The sequence below is a fragment of the Hydractinia symbiolongicarpus genome, chromosome 5 (genome assembly GCF_029227915.1).
Source record: "Hydractinia symbiolongicarpus strain clone_291-10 chromosome 5, HSymV2.1, whole genome shotgun sequence".
NCBI classification, from domain to species: domain Eukaryota; kingdom Metazoa; phylum Cnidaria; class Hydrozoa; order Anthoathecata; family Hydractiniidae; genus Hydractinia; species Hydractinia symbiolongicarpus.
Genome location: NC_079879.1, coordinates 10,118,856 through 10,134,775, shown reverse-complemented (window position 1 = coordinate 10,134,775; position 15,920 = coordinate 10,118,856). Strand labels below are relative to the sequence as shown.

The window sequence follows — 15,920 nt, the reverse complement described above, 5'->3', positions numbered from 1 at the left end:
AAGATGTGCTATCAGGGTAACTTTGTCGAATTTAAAACTCGTGTTCGTCAAATTGTGGCATCTGATACACGATATTTCTTTTTATCAAATTCGGGGTCGACGTTTGTTTTGAAAATTCTGTCAAACTTTGAAATCTTATAGAGGGTAAACAACAACAGCAAATACAAAAAACATTTTGTAATACAAGTACTACAGTTATTTTCGTAAAATATATCAACATGGATGATTATACAGACGTGAATCATGATTATTAAAATATTGATCGTCTATCGTTAGTGTTTTGTTTATGGATAGATTATACTTTCATAAAAAAAATTGTAAAAGATTTATAAGCATCTGCAATTCTCGTCACAGAGCTCTTTGAGATAGCAGGCACAACGCCAGGGAATTCGCACTATGGCAGTGGCACATGGTAGGTTGAGGAAGATTGATTGTGACTCTGTGAGACGCCGTGTGAAGAAGTTTCCAATTTTTAGTCTTTACAATCAGCCATAAAATATACTGAAACAAGTTGGAATGTTTGTTTGTGTTTATATGGCGGACTCTTTGGATCTTGGGTTATTTGGTTGGGTGCCAACCGTGGTTTAGCGGCTGCGGAATTCGTGAGTTGATACAAGTGGTGTGTTGTGTATCATGACGCCGTGCACATATGCTGGCCTACATAACATTTCGCGCGAACTAACTGAGTCAAAATCATAAACAATTGCGATTAAAGTCATAAGCGTAACACCCTGGCTCTCGTAAGCGAAAGTGATTGCACCACGATTTGAAAGTTAAAACGACCCTAGTTATATGCTTACAGAAGTAGTAGTCACACAATTGAGTGTTTTAGTTCAAAACATCACAAGATCGTCTAGATTTATTTTAGCAATATAAAGGTAGCTATGGATTTTAAATTGTTGCTTTCTTGCTTTTTTAAATGTCTCAAAGTGACAAGCGCGTCATCATCATTCTCGGCTTAACGTCCGTTTTCCATGGTAGCATGGGTTGGACGGGGTATATTAATTACCCTCTTCCAATCTGATCTAGACTGTGTTAGATCTAAACTCAACTTCCTCTGTATCAAGTCTGTCCTCCTGCCAAGTCTTTCTCGCTTAAAGGTGATTTGTGAAGGCGATATGTTCGTATTTATGTTCTCAAGTAAAAAAAGCGAATTGACTTTATCCCTAGATAGGTAGGTATTATATCAACTCATTCAACAGTATCTCATGGTAGTAGATAAATTCCTTAGCAACATTTTTACCTTCAGCAAACAGTACAACAGGGATGCTGATAGGGGTGCAGACTCACCAGAAAAAACCCACAGAGACTGTTCTGGCGTTTTAAAAAAAACTTAAAATTTCGCCGGAAGAAACCCGAAACCACATTTTTTTAAACATTTATTTCCATGTTATTTACTTAACTTATTCTTTTAATGTCGAGCAGTGGTAGTGGAAGAATGTTTTATATCATTTATTTCATAAATAGCTGCAATAAAATCCCACAAATAATAAACTAGAAGTGCAAGATAAAATAGCACCTTCCTTCTTTTAGATAAAATTTAAATGAAAACAATGAGCTTGCCTATGTTGCATTTTGGTCGCAATTCAGACACTTTCAGACAGGTCCAGGCTTTTCCGGGCGGTTACGGACGAAAACTCTGAAAAACCAAAAAAATGCTAATTAGCCTGTAGTAGTATATACTGCCCCAATACACCACTTTTCTATATTTTTTTTAAATAAGGCTGTTATCCTGTCGAACTGCATCAATTGTTTTGGTTTTATCTTGTTGATTGCTTCTTGCACTTCCAAAATTAGACTATATAATCAAAAAATTTTAATATGTATAATAAAGCATGGGGAAACATTAAAAGGCCACTTCGATGAAGTTAAGTCATAAAGGTATAGATGTTCCATGCATCTGTTCATACCAAAGCAACAATTCATAAACCAAGCTTTCACGTGAAACGCATGTTTTTTTTTCTGGTGGTGATATTAGGATGGTGGTATATGCTAATAAGATAATTAGCCAATCAGTCTTGGTCATGAATGGCGTGCGATCGTACGCGCACGCCTCTGCACACGCCATGTAAAATTCGGGCGTGCTCTTTATAGTGGCGCCGTAGATTAGTGGTTATAGCTCTCGTACTCTGTGCGGGAGACCGGGGTTCGATTCCTCTTGACGGCGATTCAACACGGGCGAGTGAATATTACCATAGCCCCGGGTTAACCCAAGCCATGTGAGGGAAATTGGGAAGATGGCACACTGTGTGGGCCATTGGATGTTGCAGGGAGTTGTCTAGTAGAGTGCGGGCTCTAATTGGGTCTGCGTAGCTCAAAATGAGCTTTAAATACTCTAGGACTCTCCATCTAAGCCATGGCCCCTCCTGGAAAAAATAGACAGGGTATATCCCTCGATATTTGTGAGGCTAGCCATGTAAAATATGCACATCTATCTATCTATCTACGCCTCGTTCTACTTCGTACACACGCCAAGCAGAACTGAGCTATTTTAGAGTAATCCCTTACCCAAACTTTACCCAATACATAATTGTTCATCCACGTTAAAATGTATCTCTAAAATGTATTTCTATTAAATACCCACCTTCATTAAAATTGCTGGCGTGAGATACATTTCAAATGTTTTGCGTCGGCATTGCGTCGACAATATTTTTTTTGTTTTTCAGCTGGCAAAAAATTTCTTCATTACCCTTGTATTGATCTCCTTAAGACGATGACAAATGGAAATGCTATTTACGAACCGAAGGTCAGGGCATTATTAAGTTGAATTTAACTAAGTCAGGAGTCGGTGAATTAACTAGGATGGGGAGGTTGGTTATGAATAGACTTGCTTATGGATTAAAAAGGCCAGGATTATTCAATAATTCTTAGATCTAAAAGTAATCTGTTAACGGAGGTACTCGGTTCTTCCCGTACCTCACGTAATTTAGGTACACGATAGGGCGTAGGAACGCGATCGCGTACCTCAAAATGAGAAGCCTGCATTTACTACTTGGTTGCTTGGGGTCTGGATCAAAGTTGGTTATTCATTTTTCACATGCTTCATTCAATATGGCAGCTTGTTGTGAACATGGTTTGTAAACATTTTGTTGCTAAAATAAATAAGTCAACAAACGAAAAAGAAGCAAATAAAAAGTAAAAAACAATGCTTCAAAAACTCCACGCTGCCGCTCTCCTGAATGTAATAATTGCATGCCAAAATCATAAGCTAGGCGTGCGATACTGATCGCATGCCTCTATTAGTGTAGGCGTACGTACAACCGCACGTGGGTGCAAATATTCGTGACCAAGACTGCCAATGTAGGATAATTATGCAGTACATATAGTATAATTAGTCACTTATAAGTAGAGATCTATTTGCCTAGATTTCCACATTTTTCTCGATTATTGACTGTAGTTTATGCCTTCCTTGTGTTCTTAACACCTGACCATGTCTTTACAATGCTCTTTTCATAACCTTGCGGTAGTGTGTTGTTGTTTTAAGAGCTTCATAATTTGGTCACCATATTTTTTATGGTAACAGTGAGGTCATGGGGTGTTAGCAAAGTCTGTATTTGTATATTCGGCTAATCACTTTGAACAATAAACTATCTTTGTTGCGCAGATGTATTTTGTTTGTTTCTTTCTTTCTTAAAACAGAAAATGCTATGGACCTAGGAAGATGACTATAGAAGGATCGATACAGAAAAAAAGGGTGGAAAGTAAAGCCAAAAAGATCTCAACAATTAAGTGGCTAATCTTACTGCACATACAGCATAATTAATCTGATACAGGCAAATTAACAGTTCTTCCTGACTGACAAAAAGTCAAGAGAGATGTGCATATTTTACATGACTGGCCTCCCAAATATGGAAGGATATACCCGCTCTATTATTTCCAGGTGGGGCCATAGCTTTGATAGGGAGTCCTAGAGTATTAAATGCTCAATTTAAGTTACGCAGGCCCAATTAGGGTCTGCGCTCTGCCAGAAATCTCCTTGTAGCATCAAATGGCCCACACAGTGCGCTATCTCCCCAATTTCCAATGGCCACCAAGGGGAATTGAACCCCAGTCTCCTGCACAAAGTGCAAGAGTTATATATAACCACTAAGCTATGGCACATAAAATTTCTTTATTTTTACAGCAATCTGAAACCTAATTGCAGCTAGACGACCCTTTAGGACTTGAACAAATCATCAAGGTATCAATTTACACTAAAAAATAAGTTAAAACCTTAAATAATGTTTCTTTGAAAAGAAATCAAGGAAAAGACCTCTCAGGAAAAAAAATGTCAGCTTGCTGAGTCTTCTCTGATACATTTACAATTCTAGGTCTTATAAACACACTATATATATATAATACTTTTTCTAAAAAATATATTTTAACCTCAGGCCTTTTCTACACCTATTATAATATGGCGTGGCTATTATGGAGTCGTCCTGTCAGAGTATAATAGGTGTACAAGAGCCGTGGGGACAGGGCTGGTTACGAAGTTGATCTTTTGAAATAAACCTAATGATTGAGCAGGATGTAATCCAGAAATATAAAATAAGGGCCGCTAATCTCCAAATGGGAATTTCATCAAGGTCGTCTTAGGTATATATGAAATCTAATTACTTCAAAACTTGCATAAAATGAATAAAATATAAATTCCACATTTTGTAGTGAATATAATGTATATTATAATGTATATTACAAAGAAATATTTCAGCGAGACTTATTCTTGATGAAAACATGACCAAGGCGGGATGAAAACATGACCAAGATAAAAATTCTAGATATATCTCTATGTTTGAGTCTATGTTTTCCATCGCCATCTGCTGGTTTTTCGTGTAAGTCACTAAAGTCGAAACAAACAACTGTTCCGTAGCCCCTGTGATGTTAGTAAGAGACTTTGTTGATTGTGAATTCTTTGTGCATGAAATTAGTTTTAATTTTCACTATGACAGTAGTAATGAGTATAACTTTGTCTATAGATTCAAAAATTGTTGTTCTTCAAAGGTCACAAGCTTTTTTAAATCAAATCAGTTTGATTTGAAGAAATTATAGCAGCAGGTTCCTATTGAATCAATTTTAAAATAATTAAACATGTCTTTTCTTTTCTTTGCATTTAAGCACTATCGAAACAAAAGTGTGAACTTTTTTTATATGTGAATTTGTATAAATAATTGTGCAGAATTGTACACTAGTTACTACAATAAATCATAAACTATTGCAAACAACATATTGTAGCAGTGGCAAGTACTTTCAACACCAGGTTATTGTGGCATCTGCCTTATCAGATTTTTCTATGAGAATTTGACCATGAAACATGAGTTATTTTATAGAGTTTTATTTTTCAGGGGACTTTAATATATACCAATGTTCATGATGAACATAGATCATATACATGATATGGTTGATGTTGACAGTGATAGTGAAGGTGAAGTTGTTGATGACATTGCTGCATTAATTGATCACTTGCAAAACCACAAACCTAAAACTACTGTCAACTCCCTACGTCAGTCCGTTATCAACTTCATTGCGAAAAATATAAATTATTGGGCAGATTGTATGCCGTCTGATTGTGGAAGATATCTTTATATTCTAAGTCCATTTGATTGTCTTAGTGAGTATACTTTTGGTTTTTTTCTATTTGTGAACAGTATTTTTTAAAATTCTTGAGGCAGTTTTCAAATGCAGGCATTTTTAGAGATTAGAGACTGTATTTAATAAAAGTTAAGAAATTAAGCCGAGAATGATGATGAAATTTGAATGTTCATTTTTTGACATGCATGTATTTTTCTCATAAATTTATCATAGATGAATAGACAAAGAAATAGCAAAAAGAAAAAACAAATCTGTAATTGATGAATTCTCTTGTTATAATAATGTTATATAGCAATTTTTCTTTTAATATGTACAGGAACTGCAGACGTTTTGGCAATCACAAACCAACTTGTGGACTTTCGACTCTTTCAGAGTCAACATATTCATTTATTGTTTATCAGTGGGTTAAAGAAAATAGATTTTTCAATGATGATAAACCATTCTATAAATGATAACGTCTTGAGAACATTGTTTAATCGTTGCAAGGTAAATATACATTCCAAAATATTTTGTACACTACGCTGTGTTCTTGATTTCCTTTAAAACTAGATTTTGAACTTTGTTTTTTGCAATATATTTTTTTAGGAAATAAAAGACTTGGCAATTTCACCCAAAACAAAAATCTCTCTACCATTGTTAAACGAAGTGCCCATTCAATACCCTTCACTGGAACATTTAAATGTAAACCGAGATGTTTGTCCTTTTGAATTTATTTCCAGGATTGCATCACATTGTAAAATGCTTAAATCACTACATTTACATTTCTGTATAAACATCAAGAACAGCATACTTGAAGAAATGAAATCTTGCATCCACTTGCAGCGCCTAACCCTAGCCCATGCTGAGCAGCTGACATGTCAAACATTACAGCTAATCTTGTCTTCGCTGAACAAGTTAAATTATCTTTCATTGGTCGGCTGCAAGGTCAACTTTGGCACACTAAACAGAAAGATTGAACACCCTTCCATTAGAGTATTGAACCTTTCTTGGACTGAACTCTCTGATCAAGGACTTGTTTCCATTGTAACCTGCATGAAAAACATTGCTGATCTGGATGTTTCTAATTGTAAGCGCTTGACAACCGAATCATTTAAATATATTGGTCGTTTACAAAGCTTGCTTAAACTTAAATGTGCATACTTATCCAATTCCTACGTTTTTGATACGAATGTTGAATTTTGCCTGATCAAGATAGGTCTTCATCTGATTGAGCTTGATTTGTCAGGTATGCCTAATGTCCACACAAGCACTGTGGCTCAGTGCTGTCCTAATTTACATGAACTTTTTCTCAATCATTGTTTACATCCGGTCATTGAGTGGACTCCTGCAAGTATCATTTTTACCAGTGCTGGTAAAACGAATTACCATTGGTTATCCAGCTACAAAGAATATTTCTCCATGTTAGAAATATGTCATAGCTTACAGAAGCTCTCCATGTCTTGCATGCATGTTAGTAGTTCGAATATGCCGATGTTGTTTTCCAGTGAGAACAGTTTAAGAAAGATGAGGTTTTTACCATGGAGTTTGGAAAGTACTGATCCAATAACTGAGAGATTCTTTTTAGATTTTATCACAAATTTTCGTTTCGATTTCTTGGAAGAGTTGAATTTGTCGCATAGCGATGCAGTTTCATTTAAAGTCGTTTTGGCTGCTCTTAAGTTGTACCCAAAATTAAAAGAATTGTCTGTTGTTAACTGTGATTTGGTGGAGCAAGAAATTTTACTGTTAAAGGAAATAAAAAAGAAATCAGGAATCAATGTTGTTATTCAAGTTTCTGGTGCCAACAAGAATGTTGTGCGTGTTTTATAATTTTCAGTCATTGTTGTTCAAATTGTTTTTTCTTGTGTAAGAAATAGATAGGGTTCTGTATTTACATTTTGTAAAGAATTTTTTAGTATTACTTGAACATTTTGTAGATATTCCTCCAATAGTCCGTATTCGATGGTTTGGTTCTAGTTACAGAATTAAGTCTTGTTAACTGTTTATACAGTAATTTTATAATCTTTTTCTAATACTAAATTTATTTTAATTGTACATTTAAAAGTCCACACATAGAGGAATAGTTCAGATTAAAAACGTAAAAGCGGTTACAAAAGATGGTTGCAGAAGTTGGTAACGACAAGATGTTGCGCGTTCTTCATGATTTTTTTACTAAAGAAAAAGTAGATAAAGTATTTAACTATTGCGTACTGTTTCCACCTATATATACATTTTTTTAAATGAATTGAATGTAAAATTATATATTTTTATAATGTATGTATAAATTATTTTTATAGTGTAATCATTAAGAATTCAAAATAATAGTAAATCGAAGATTTCAAAAAAGTTTACTTAAATCTTTTTGCTTCATGTTTAGTGTTTATAATAATCACATAATGTGTGATTTCTTTTTAAATTTGGCAAAACTTTGTTAAGATTTTGTCTAGAGTTTAGTATATTCGCTAAATATAAAATCTGCTCTTTTCAAACTGTTTTTTGTAACAGAACAACACCTATGAAGTTCGCGGCCACTTTAACATCTAGGACTGAATCTTAATCCTAAATTAGATTTCGAGTGATGTAAAATATTTTTCCACCTTTTTTTGTGTATACCCAAGGTTTGTTGTTCTTCAGAAAATGTCCAGTGCACCACAGATTCAAAAATTAGATGAAGTTGTCATTAACCGCATAGCTGCAGGCGAGATCATACAACGGCCTGCAAATGCTATCAAAGAAATGATCGAAAACAGTCTCGATGCAAAAACAAAATCAATTCAAGTCACTGTTAAAAATGGTGGTTTGAAATTATTGCAAATATTAGATGACGGTTGTGGTATTCGCAAAGACGACTTAAATATTGTTTGTGAACGATTCACGACGAGCAAGTTGTCATCGTTTGACGACTTGAAGTCAATATCAACGTATGGTTTTCGTGGTGAAGCTCTAGCTAGCATCAGCCATGTTGCGCATCTTACCATAACAACAAAAACCGCTGACTCACCATGTGCGTACAAAGCGAAATACGAAGACGGGAAAATGGTACCGTTGCAGCGAGGAGGAGTTGCAGTTGCGAAGCCATGTGCTGGAAATAAAGGTTTGTGGTTGGTTTAAATCAATACAAAAAAGTCACATGGAATGTTTTTTTTTCGGAATTACAACCTTGTAGCTGTTGATTAAAAAATTCTAAGGCTTTGAATTTAAAACACTCAGGGGAAACAGAAATAAAGTCTTTATCAATTTTTGATATGTTGATGGGAGAAAAAAATTAGAATAGGTTTTATGGTTTACAATTAATTTCCGATTTATTGTTCTTATGCAAAGCAACAATATCCTAAGTTTTGTGCAAAAACACTATGCAAACTTTTTGGCATGTTTACCGTAAATGCTTCATTCAGTGCCTACTCTCAAATGATAAGTTTCCTGCAAAGAAAGTCTTTACATAACACAAAAATGAGATTTTTTTATACCCTCCCAATTCCCGCCCCTCTCGAATAAGCGCTCATCTCCATAGCCACATTTTTAAATAAACGCCCAGAGCGCTTAATCGAGCACTTACGGTAGTTGTTGCATGTTAGCGTTATAAGTTTTCCTCTCACAGGTACTCAAATAACTGTCGAAGATTTGTTTTACAATGTCGCTGTGAGAAGAAAAGCTTTCAAAAATCACAACGAAGAACATTTAAAAATTGCCGACGTCATCAGCAAGTATTCTATTCATAACCCGACTGTTGCTTTCACACTAAAGAAATATGGCGAAAATATCGGTGAAATTAGGACACAGTCAGATTCAACCGTGGTAGACAATATCAAAGCAATTTACGGTCCTACAGTTGCTAGGGAGTTGCTACAAGTTACACATGAGGACGATAAATTTGGCTTCAAAGTAAACGGTTACATTTCCAATGCTAATTATTCTATGAAAAAGTGTGTCTTTCTTCTTTTCATTAACCACAGACTGGTCGAATCAACTGCTCTAAGAAAGGCTTTAGATGCTGTGTATTTAAACTACTTACCGAAAGATAAACACCCGTTCATGTACATGAGTTTAGAAGTAAATCCATCAAACGTTGACGTAAACGTGCATCCAACGAAACATGAAGTAAAATTCCTGCATGAGGAGATGATTATAGAGAGTATTCAGGAATGCGTTGAAACAAAATTGTTAGGTGCTAATGAGTCGCGACAGTATTATACCCAAATGTTGCTGCCGAAGATGGTAACAGCTGGTATGGAATGCCCAGTGGCAGGTTTGCTTATTTGTCTGTCTGTCTGTCTGTCTGTCTGTCTGTCTGTCTGTCTGTCTGTCTGTCTGTCTGTCTGTCTGTCTGTCTGTCTGTCTGTCTGTCTGTCTGTCTGTCTGTCTGTCTGTCTGTCTGTCCGTCCGTCCGTCCGTCCGTCCGTCCGTCCGTCCGTCCGTCCGTCCGTCCGTCCGTCCGTCCGTCCGTCCGTCTGTCGTCTACTTGTTTGTTTGTCGTCTTTTGTTTGTTCGCTTCGTATTTTTTCAGAGGACACCATGTTGTACGTAACGTTTACATCAACATAATTTGTCCTCTTTCAAAGCCTAACTTTCACAAAACAACAATATTGTAATCGAATGAGCTATTTTGATATATTCTTTCGATGTTATTTTGCTATTCTTTTGGCGAAGAATCAAATTGCTAATCAACCAACAGGTCTTTGAAATCACACTGTCTCGTTACGTTCTGAATTTGGAATGTTTTTATTTATAAGCCTAAAAGGTGTCGACACATGTAGCCACAGCGCTAAAAGTATTTTCTCTCTTTAATAACAAGAAAAAACCTTTTTACTTTTTTATGGCAAACAACAACACAGCGTAATTTATGCACTTGAAAAAATGTGTAGGTGTATGTGTAGAAGTAATTTTTGAAAAACTGTTTCATTGTGTCCTCACTTTTAGGTGTGATCGGAGATTCAAATAACGAAAAAAGTGAAGCTAAAAAATTATATGCACATCAAATGGTTCGTACTGATTCAAGGGAAAGAAAGTTGCAAGCATTTTTTTCACCAGCTTCAAAAACAAATTCCACTGAGTTAACAACCTCTTCAGCATCACTGGAAACTGAATGTTCACCACCAAAATCGAATTTAGAATCTTTTCTATCAAATTCTGAGCTAGTAGAAAAACATCCGAGCGGCTTAGAGTCAGTAGATTGCCCGGTTAATTCAGAGACAGTTAACGAAAATTGTCCCGGCAACTCAAAGCCAGGCGGTGTAGATATCTCAGTAAATTCGGAGCCGATGGTAGTAGATCTTCCAAGTTTAAATTCTGAGAAGATGGATAGTACAATTCCAGTGTGAGTAGCATTATTTCTTCTTCTTTTTTGTGTGTTTCATTAACACGGTGACATCTTCAACGCGTCTATTTTTTAGAATTAATTCACCTGGGCAGGAAGACAATGTTGCAAAAATTTCGTGCAACGATGACACCACTACAAAAAAAACTGACAACACAACTTCTAAGTGTAGTTCATGTAAGTTGCTTATTACTTTTTTTATCTGTGTTTCTTTTAAATTTTTAGGATTTTTAATGACGATGACAAACTACTTTTTTCATCACGTAAGTGTCCAAGATAAACGTCCACGGCGTAGCTGGTATTTGAATTTATTTTTTTAAGTTCCACTACATCAAAGAAAAACCACTCATTTTTAAATCTACTGGCTTACCAGTTCTTTTCATCACTACCAAAGAACGGTTTTCTCTAAGTTTTCCATTTTATGGTTGAAAAAAATAGTTTTGATAAGTAAAAATCTGCAAAAATATTTAGCGAATTCTAATAGTAGTTAAAGACACCAAAAGAATATATTGGCAATGTTATCCTAATACTATAATACAGATGTGAAAAACGAAAATAAAAATGTTGTTGTTGGGAGAATTTAATAGGTTTGTAAATTACATATTCTGGAAATTAGAATGATCAAGAATGCATTCTAAATAAGTCAAAATGATAAAATAAATAATTATATTAAGTACCATAAATACAGTGGATAAATAAAGTGAATATTTTTTTAATTTAAAACATTAATAGTAACATTGTAAATATGTCAACGAAATAGAAAACTATGAAATTATTTAGATTTTTTTTTAACATCTTTAGGGAAAGTAACTCAGAAGGTTTCAATGACGTTGTGGAAGGTTACTAAAAACACAGGACCCCTTCCCTTAGTTAATAGGGTTAATATAGGGTTAATATTATTATCAACGGGTCGCGGCAGTATTAAGGAACGATAAATTATTGCACAGCCTTAAAAATTTGAATAAGCACTAAATTTAAAAAAAAAAAGATTTTTTGCTTTACACTTCTTTTATCTCCCTTCTTTTGGTTTCGTACTTGTGAACCTCGCTCGTGGTTTTTTCTTTTATTTGACGCAAACAATCTTGGTTAAAATAGATGAAGCAAAGCATCTTCCTTAACAAGGTGGAATTTTCGAAAAACGAGACACTCGCGTTAGAGGATGGTTAAATCGATCACTGTTGAAATGTTGTGCTTTTGTTCCATTGAGAATTATTCATAAAAAAAAATTGTAGACAAATGTTTTCCCTCTATTGTTGTGAATATCGTTGTTGTTTGTTGTTTTTCAGCTTTAAAACGGAAGTCAACTAGTAAAACACGACCGGATGAACGCAAAATCAAATTGACCAGCGTGAAAAATCTTCGCAAATCAATCGATGACAAGGAACATCTTGGTTTGAAAAATCTTCTAGAAGATCATAAATTTGTAGGATGTGTAAATAAGCCTTTGACGCTGGTGCAACATTTAACTCGCCTGTATTTAGTCAACTCGCAAAAACTAAGTGAAGAATTGTTTTATCAGATATTAATTTTTAAATTTGGAAATTTTGGATACATTAACTTGTCCTCCCCCGCGCCAATATATGAGTTAAGTTTGCTTGCTCTTGACTCTCCCGATAGTGGATGGGTACCCTCCGATGGAGATAAAACGGACCTTGCTAGGTATGTTGTTGACTTGCTTAGTAGTAAGTCCGAAATGTTATTGGACTATTTTTCGTTGAAGATAAACGAGCAAAATGAACTGGTTTCGTTACCGTTGCTGCTTGATAAATATACACCGAATTTAAACGGATTACCGATGTTCCTCTTGAAATTGGCTACTGAGGTATGACATTTCTTGTTCTGTATTTGTGCAAATCATCTTTTGAACACAAAGCTGATTCCAGAGAGAGCGATAAGTTAAAGCTAAATAAAAAGTCTTAATTTTTTGATGCCGTATTGTTCTGATTTGTAGAGCAAAATAAGATACTCTGGAACATATACGTTAGCCTGTGTAAATACGTTAGCGTGTAAACAGTTGTTTTTTCAGATGAGTCGCTGGCCAGCGAAATACATGCAATACATTTAAATATCTTCTGGGAAATTGATTCACAATTCTTTTAACGCGTAAAAACCAACACGGAAAATGAGATGTCGAGGTCTATAAAAAAACACGATAAATAAACGCATCATATTGTAAATAAAAAATAAAACAGGTACCTAAGTGAAGAAATTTTCGCGAATTTAAACTGAAACTATAGAAAAAGCAGTAAAAATTAGATGACATATTTTATTTTTATTTCGGTCTTTTCGTCTTTAAAAATATCTCAGGAAGTTATCTTATTATGATTAGAAAATTTCTCTGAGAAAGTATTAATTTTCGCAGATCTAATTTTCGCGAATGGATATTTTTTAATATATTTTGCGGATAAAATTTTTTCAAATCAAAAAACTATTGGTAAATTTCGCTAATTTTCGCGAATTAGGGCAAAAATTGCAAAAAATTTCTTCCCTTAAGGTATACACGTTTTTTTTTTACAAGAAACATACATTTGGGCTTAGGCTCAATGTTTCTTAGTTTTTCCGAGAAGTAAGCCTCAACTGTTTCTTATTTGTTTTTTATTCTCAATTCTTTTAAAAACATGAAGAGAACAATATGTTGGTAGAAAAGGGTGAAGATGATAGAATCATTTTTAATTTGCTTGACTTTTAGTGCTTTCCGTTTAGTTTTTGGTTCTTGGAGAAGAAAATTTGTTTCTTGCCTTTCTGAGCCTGTCCATGTTTCTTAGATGTTTCTTAGTGTTTTGCCAATTTGAGCCTATGTTTCTTGTATGCATGTTTCGTGTTAAAAAAACGTGTATTAGTTTTGTCTTTTACTGTAGCTCCAATAAATTTTATTGCACTTAAAATACTTGCCTGGGACATAGTATATAAAAATTACAGCTGGCTTCTGCATTGTTTGAAATCGACATGAAACATTCTGAAAAGGTGAAAATCCTGGAAAATTGTTAAAAAAATGGATTAAATGAAAAGTCAGAAAAGTGGAAATTTCGCGGATTTATATTATATTGAGAATATAGCAAAATTCGAATTTCCACGACTAGCTGCAAAGATCCCGCAAAAATTAGTGGTGCGGAAATAACATTTTAATGCAAGAAAAGAGCTGCGTCAAAAAAAAAAAAAAAAAACATTTCCAAATGTAAAAAATGTGGCGCGGCTTATGCGGAATGTTACGTAAAATCTGTTATCGTCATATGTGTCTCGAACACCAGCCTTGATTTCTAACAAAACGGCGGCATGATCGTGGTTTCCGTCGTGTTTTCTTTCTGATGAAATGATCCATCATAATCATAATTTTTCAGATGAATGAAATGTTGCTGAATCAGAAAAATCCTTCTACTTCCCATAGATAATAGGATTGATAAAGTGTTGGGAATACACTGCATGTTCTGTTTCCTATTTCTCTGATAAATATAAAAAGCAAAAACAAGAAGCCTTCTCCTATCAATGGCAGCCATCCTGAAACATTTGTTTATACACCTATGACCAAACAGACTAAAATATGTTAAAACATTGTGCACAAAAAATAATTTAGAAAGCGTGACCAATCTTGTGCTTAGTCACTTTCTGAACTCAGATTAAGTACCACTAAAAATTACGTATAAACCGAAATTGATTTTATGCGTAACTTATGCCTAACTAAAATCATTTAATTTGGACGAGGCATAAGTTCGGCTGTATAAACTAAGTCGATAAGATTTTTAATTCCTTAAATGCGTAGAGATTTTAATTTTGGTTAACTTCTAGGTGAACTGGGATGCAGAACAAGAATGTTTTGATGGCTTCTCGCGCGAGTGTAGTAGGTTTTACGCGTTTGGTCCTGATCCAATCGGTGACGACAAGGATAGTGACGATGAAGAAATGGAAGGAAATGACATCACGTGGAAATATACAGTAGAACACGTTTTGTTTCCCGCTTTTCGAACTTCACTAATACCACCTAAAAAGTTTTTTGAAGATGGAACATTTCTTGAGGTTGCTAATTTACCAGACCTGTATAAAGTATTTGAACGGTGCTAAGTGTATTATATAGTTGAATTGTTTAGTTGTGTATAAGGTTATGTAACGTTTCTTATTAGTGTTGTGTTAGGTATCGTAAGCGCATTCAGCAGTCTAAATGTCAGATAGCAGCATAGAAGTAAATTACATAGCAAGATGGACACTGAAGTAGAGGGCATGAATTTTAACCTCCAGTACCTGAACATTTAACAACTTTTTATGTTGATTGGATGTGAGATAAAAAGCTTCGGGTATTAATTTAAAAAGCCACGTTATCTTACGAAATTCTTGAGTTGCAGTTACTGATTTTTAAAAATGCAAAATATTTAAGAAGTGCATCTGCACTCCTCCGTTGCAGCTAAGCGGTGCGTGTCGCCTCACAACAATTCTTTACTTAAAATAGACAACATACAAAATTTGATCATACGGGAGGGAAACTCTATTACCTTAAAGGGGACACAACGTATAAGATGATGTGAGACTTATATTATAGAGCTGAAGAAGTTGGTTAACAAGTCTTTCTAAATTTTTTAAAAACCTGTTCTTTCTCAAGATATTCACATTTAAAGAATTTCAGATTTAATTATTCTGCATATAAATTATAATACCACAGTAAAGCAATAGCAAATTTGGACATTTTCTGTTATCAGTACTTTTAAACCTGTTGAAATGTAATGTAATGTTAAACCTTTTAAAACTTTATCAATGCATGGATATTATAAAGGTGAATTAGCATAATTTTTTTGCCAAAATGACACTCGTGCCGGGCCTCCTGAATTTTTTATAACTAAAAAAATTGCTATTATTGAAAGTTATTTCTTGACTCTCCCTCACTTGGCTCGCTCTCCCGATATAAAAGAGACAACGTTGAAGCCTTTGCATGCTGGTTGGGGTGATTGCCTTTTACAACTACATAATATCAGCCGATGGTAAAGATATAATCATTAATTGGTGGAAAGCCGCTGGAGTACACAACGACGATAGATTATTTCCATGGTATTGATCCCTTGGTCGATCAATGCCC

At 34.7% G+C, this 15,920-nt stretch overlaps 2 protein-coding genes across 2 annotated transcripts; both read left to right on the top strand.

Moving 5' to 3' along the window:
• Positions 1–337: 337 nt before the first annotated feature.
• LOC130644690 (uncharacterized) lies at positions 338–7,844 on the top strand. The gene is made up of 4 exons (XM_057450395.1): positions 338–878; positions 5,322–5,587; positions 5,885–6,054; positions 6,154–7,844. Exons 2-4 carry the CDS (start codon positions 5,341–5,343, stop codon positions 7,375–7,377), a joined length of 1,641 nt encoding a protein of 546 aa, XP_057306378.1. The 5' UTR covers positions 338–878; positions 5,322–5,340; the 3' UTR covers positions 7,378–7,844.
• A 219-nt stretch (positions 7,845–8,063) lies between these two features.
• Positions 8,064–14,972, top strand: LOC130644689 (DNA mismatch repair protein Mlh1-like). The gene is made up of 6 exons (XM_057450394.1): positions 8,064–8,641; positions 9,146–9,793; positions 10,465–10,861; positions 10,938–11,038; positions 12,148–12,683; positions 14,645–14,972. The coding sequence occupies exons 1-6, from the start codon at positions 8,185–8,187 to the stop codon at positions 14,915–14,917; spliced, it is 2,412 nt and encodes an 803-aa protein (XP_057306377.1). The 5' UTR covers positions 8,064–8,184; the 3' UTR covers positions 14,918–14,972.
• Positions 14,973–15,920: the final 948 nt, after the last annotated feature.

What these genes read in the sequence shown, in the direction of transcription:
- LOC130644690 (XM_057450395.1), top strand. Translation starts at nt 5,341, where the DNA reads ATGTTCATGATGAACATAGATCATATACATGATATGGTTGATGTTGAC. An exon ending in AAGTCCATTTGATTGTCTTA is followed by an intron (nt 5,588 to 5,884) that starts GTGAGTATACTT and finishes TAATATGTACAG; the next exon opens with GAACTGCAGACGTTTTGGCA. An exon ending in CATTGTTTAATCGTTGCAAG is followed by an intron (nt 6,055 to 6,153) that starts GTAAATATACAT and finishes ATATTTTTTTAG; the next exon opens with GAAATAAAAGACTTGGCAAT.
- LOC130644689 (XM_057450394.1), top strand. Translation starts at nt 8,185, where the DNA reads ATGTCCAGTGCACCACAGATTCAAAAATTAGATGAAGTTGTCATTAAC. An exon ending in GCCATGTGCTGGAAATAAAG is followed by an intron (nt 8,642 to 9,145) that starts GTTTGTGGTTGG and finishes TTCCTCTCACAG; the next exon opens with GTACTCAAATAACTGTCGAA. An exon ending in AACTTCTAAGTGTAGTTCAT is followed by an intron (nt 11,039 to 12,147) that starts GTAAGTTGCTTA and finishes GTTGTTTTTCAG; the next exon opens with CTTTAAAACGGAAGTCAACT.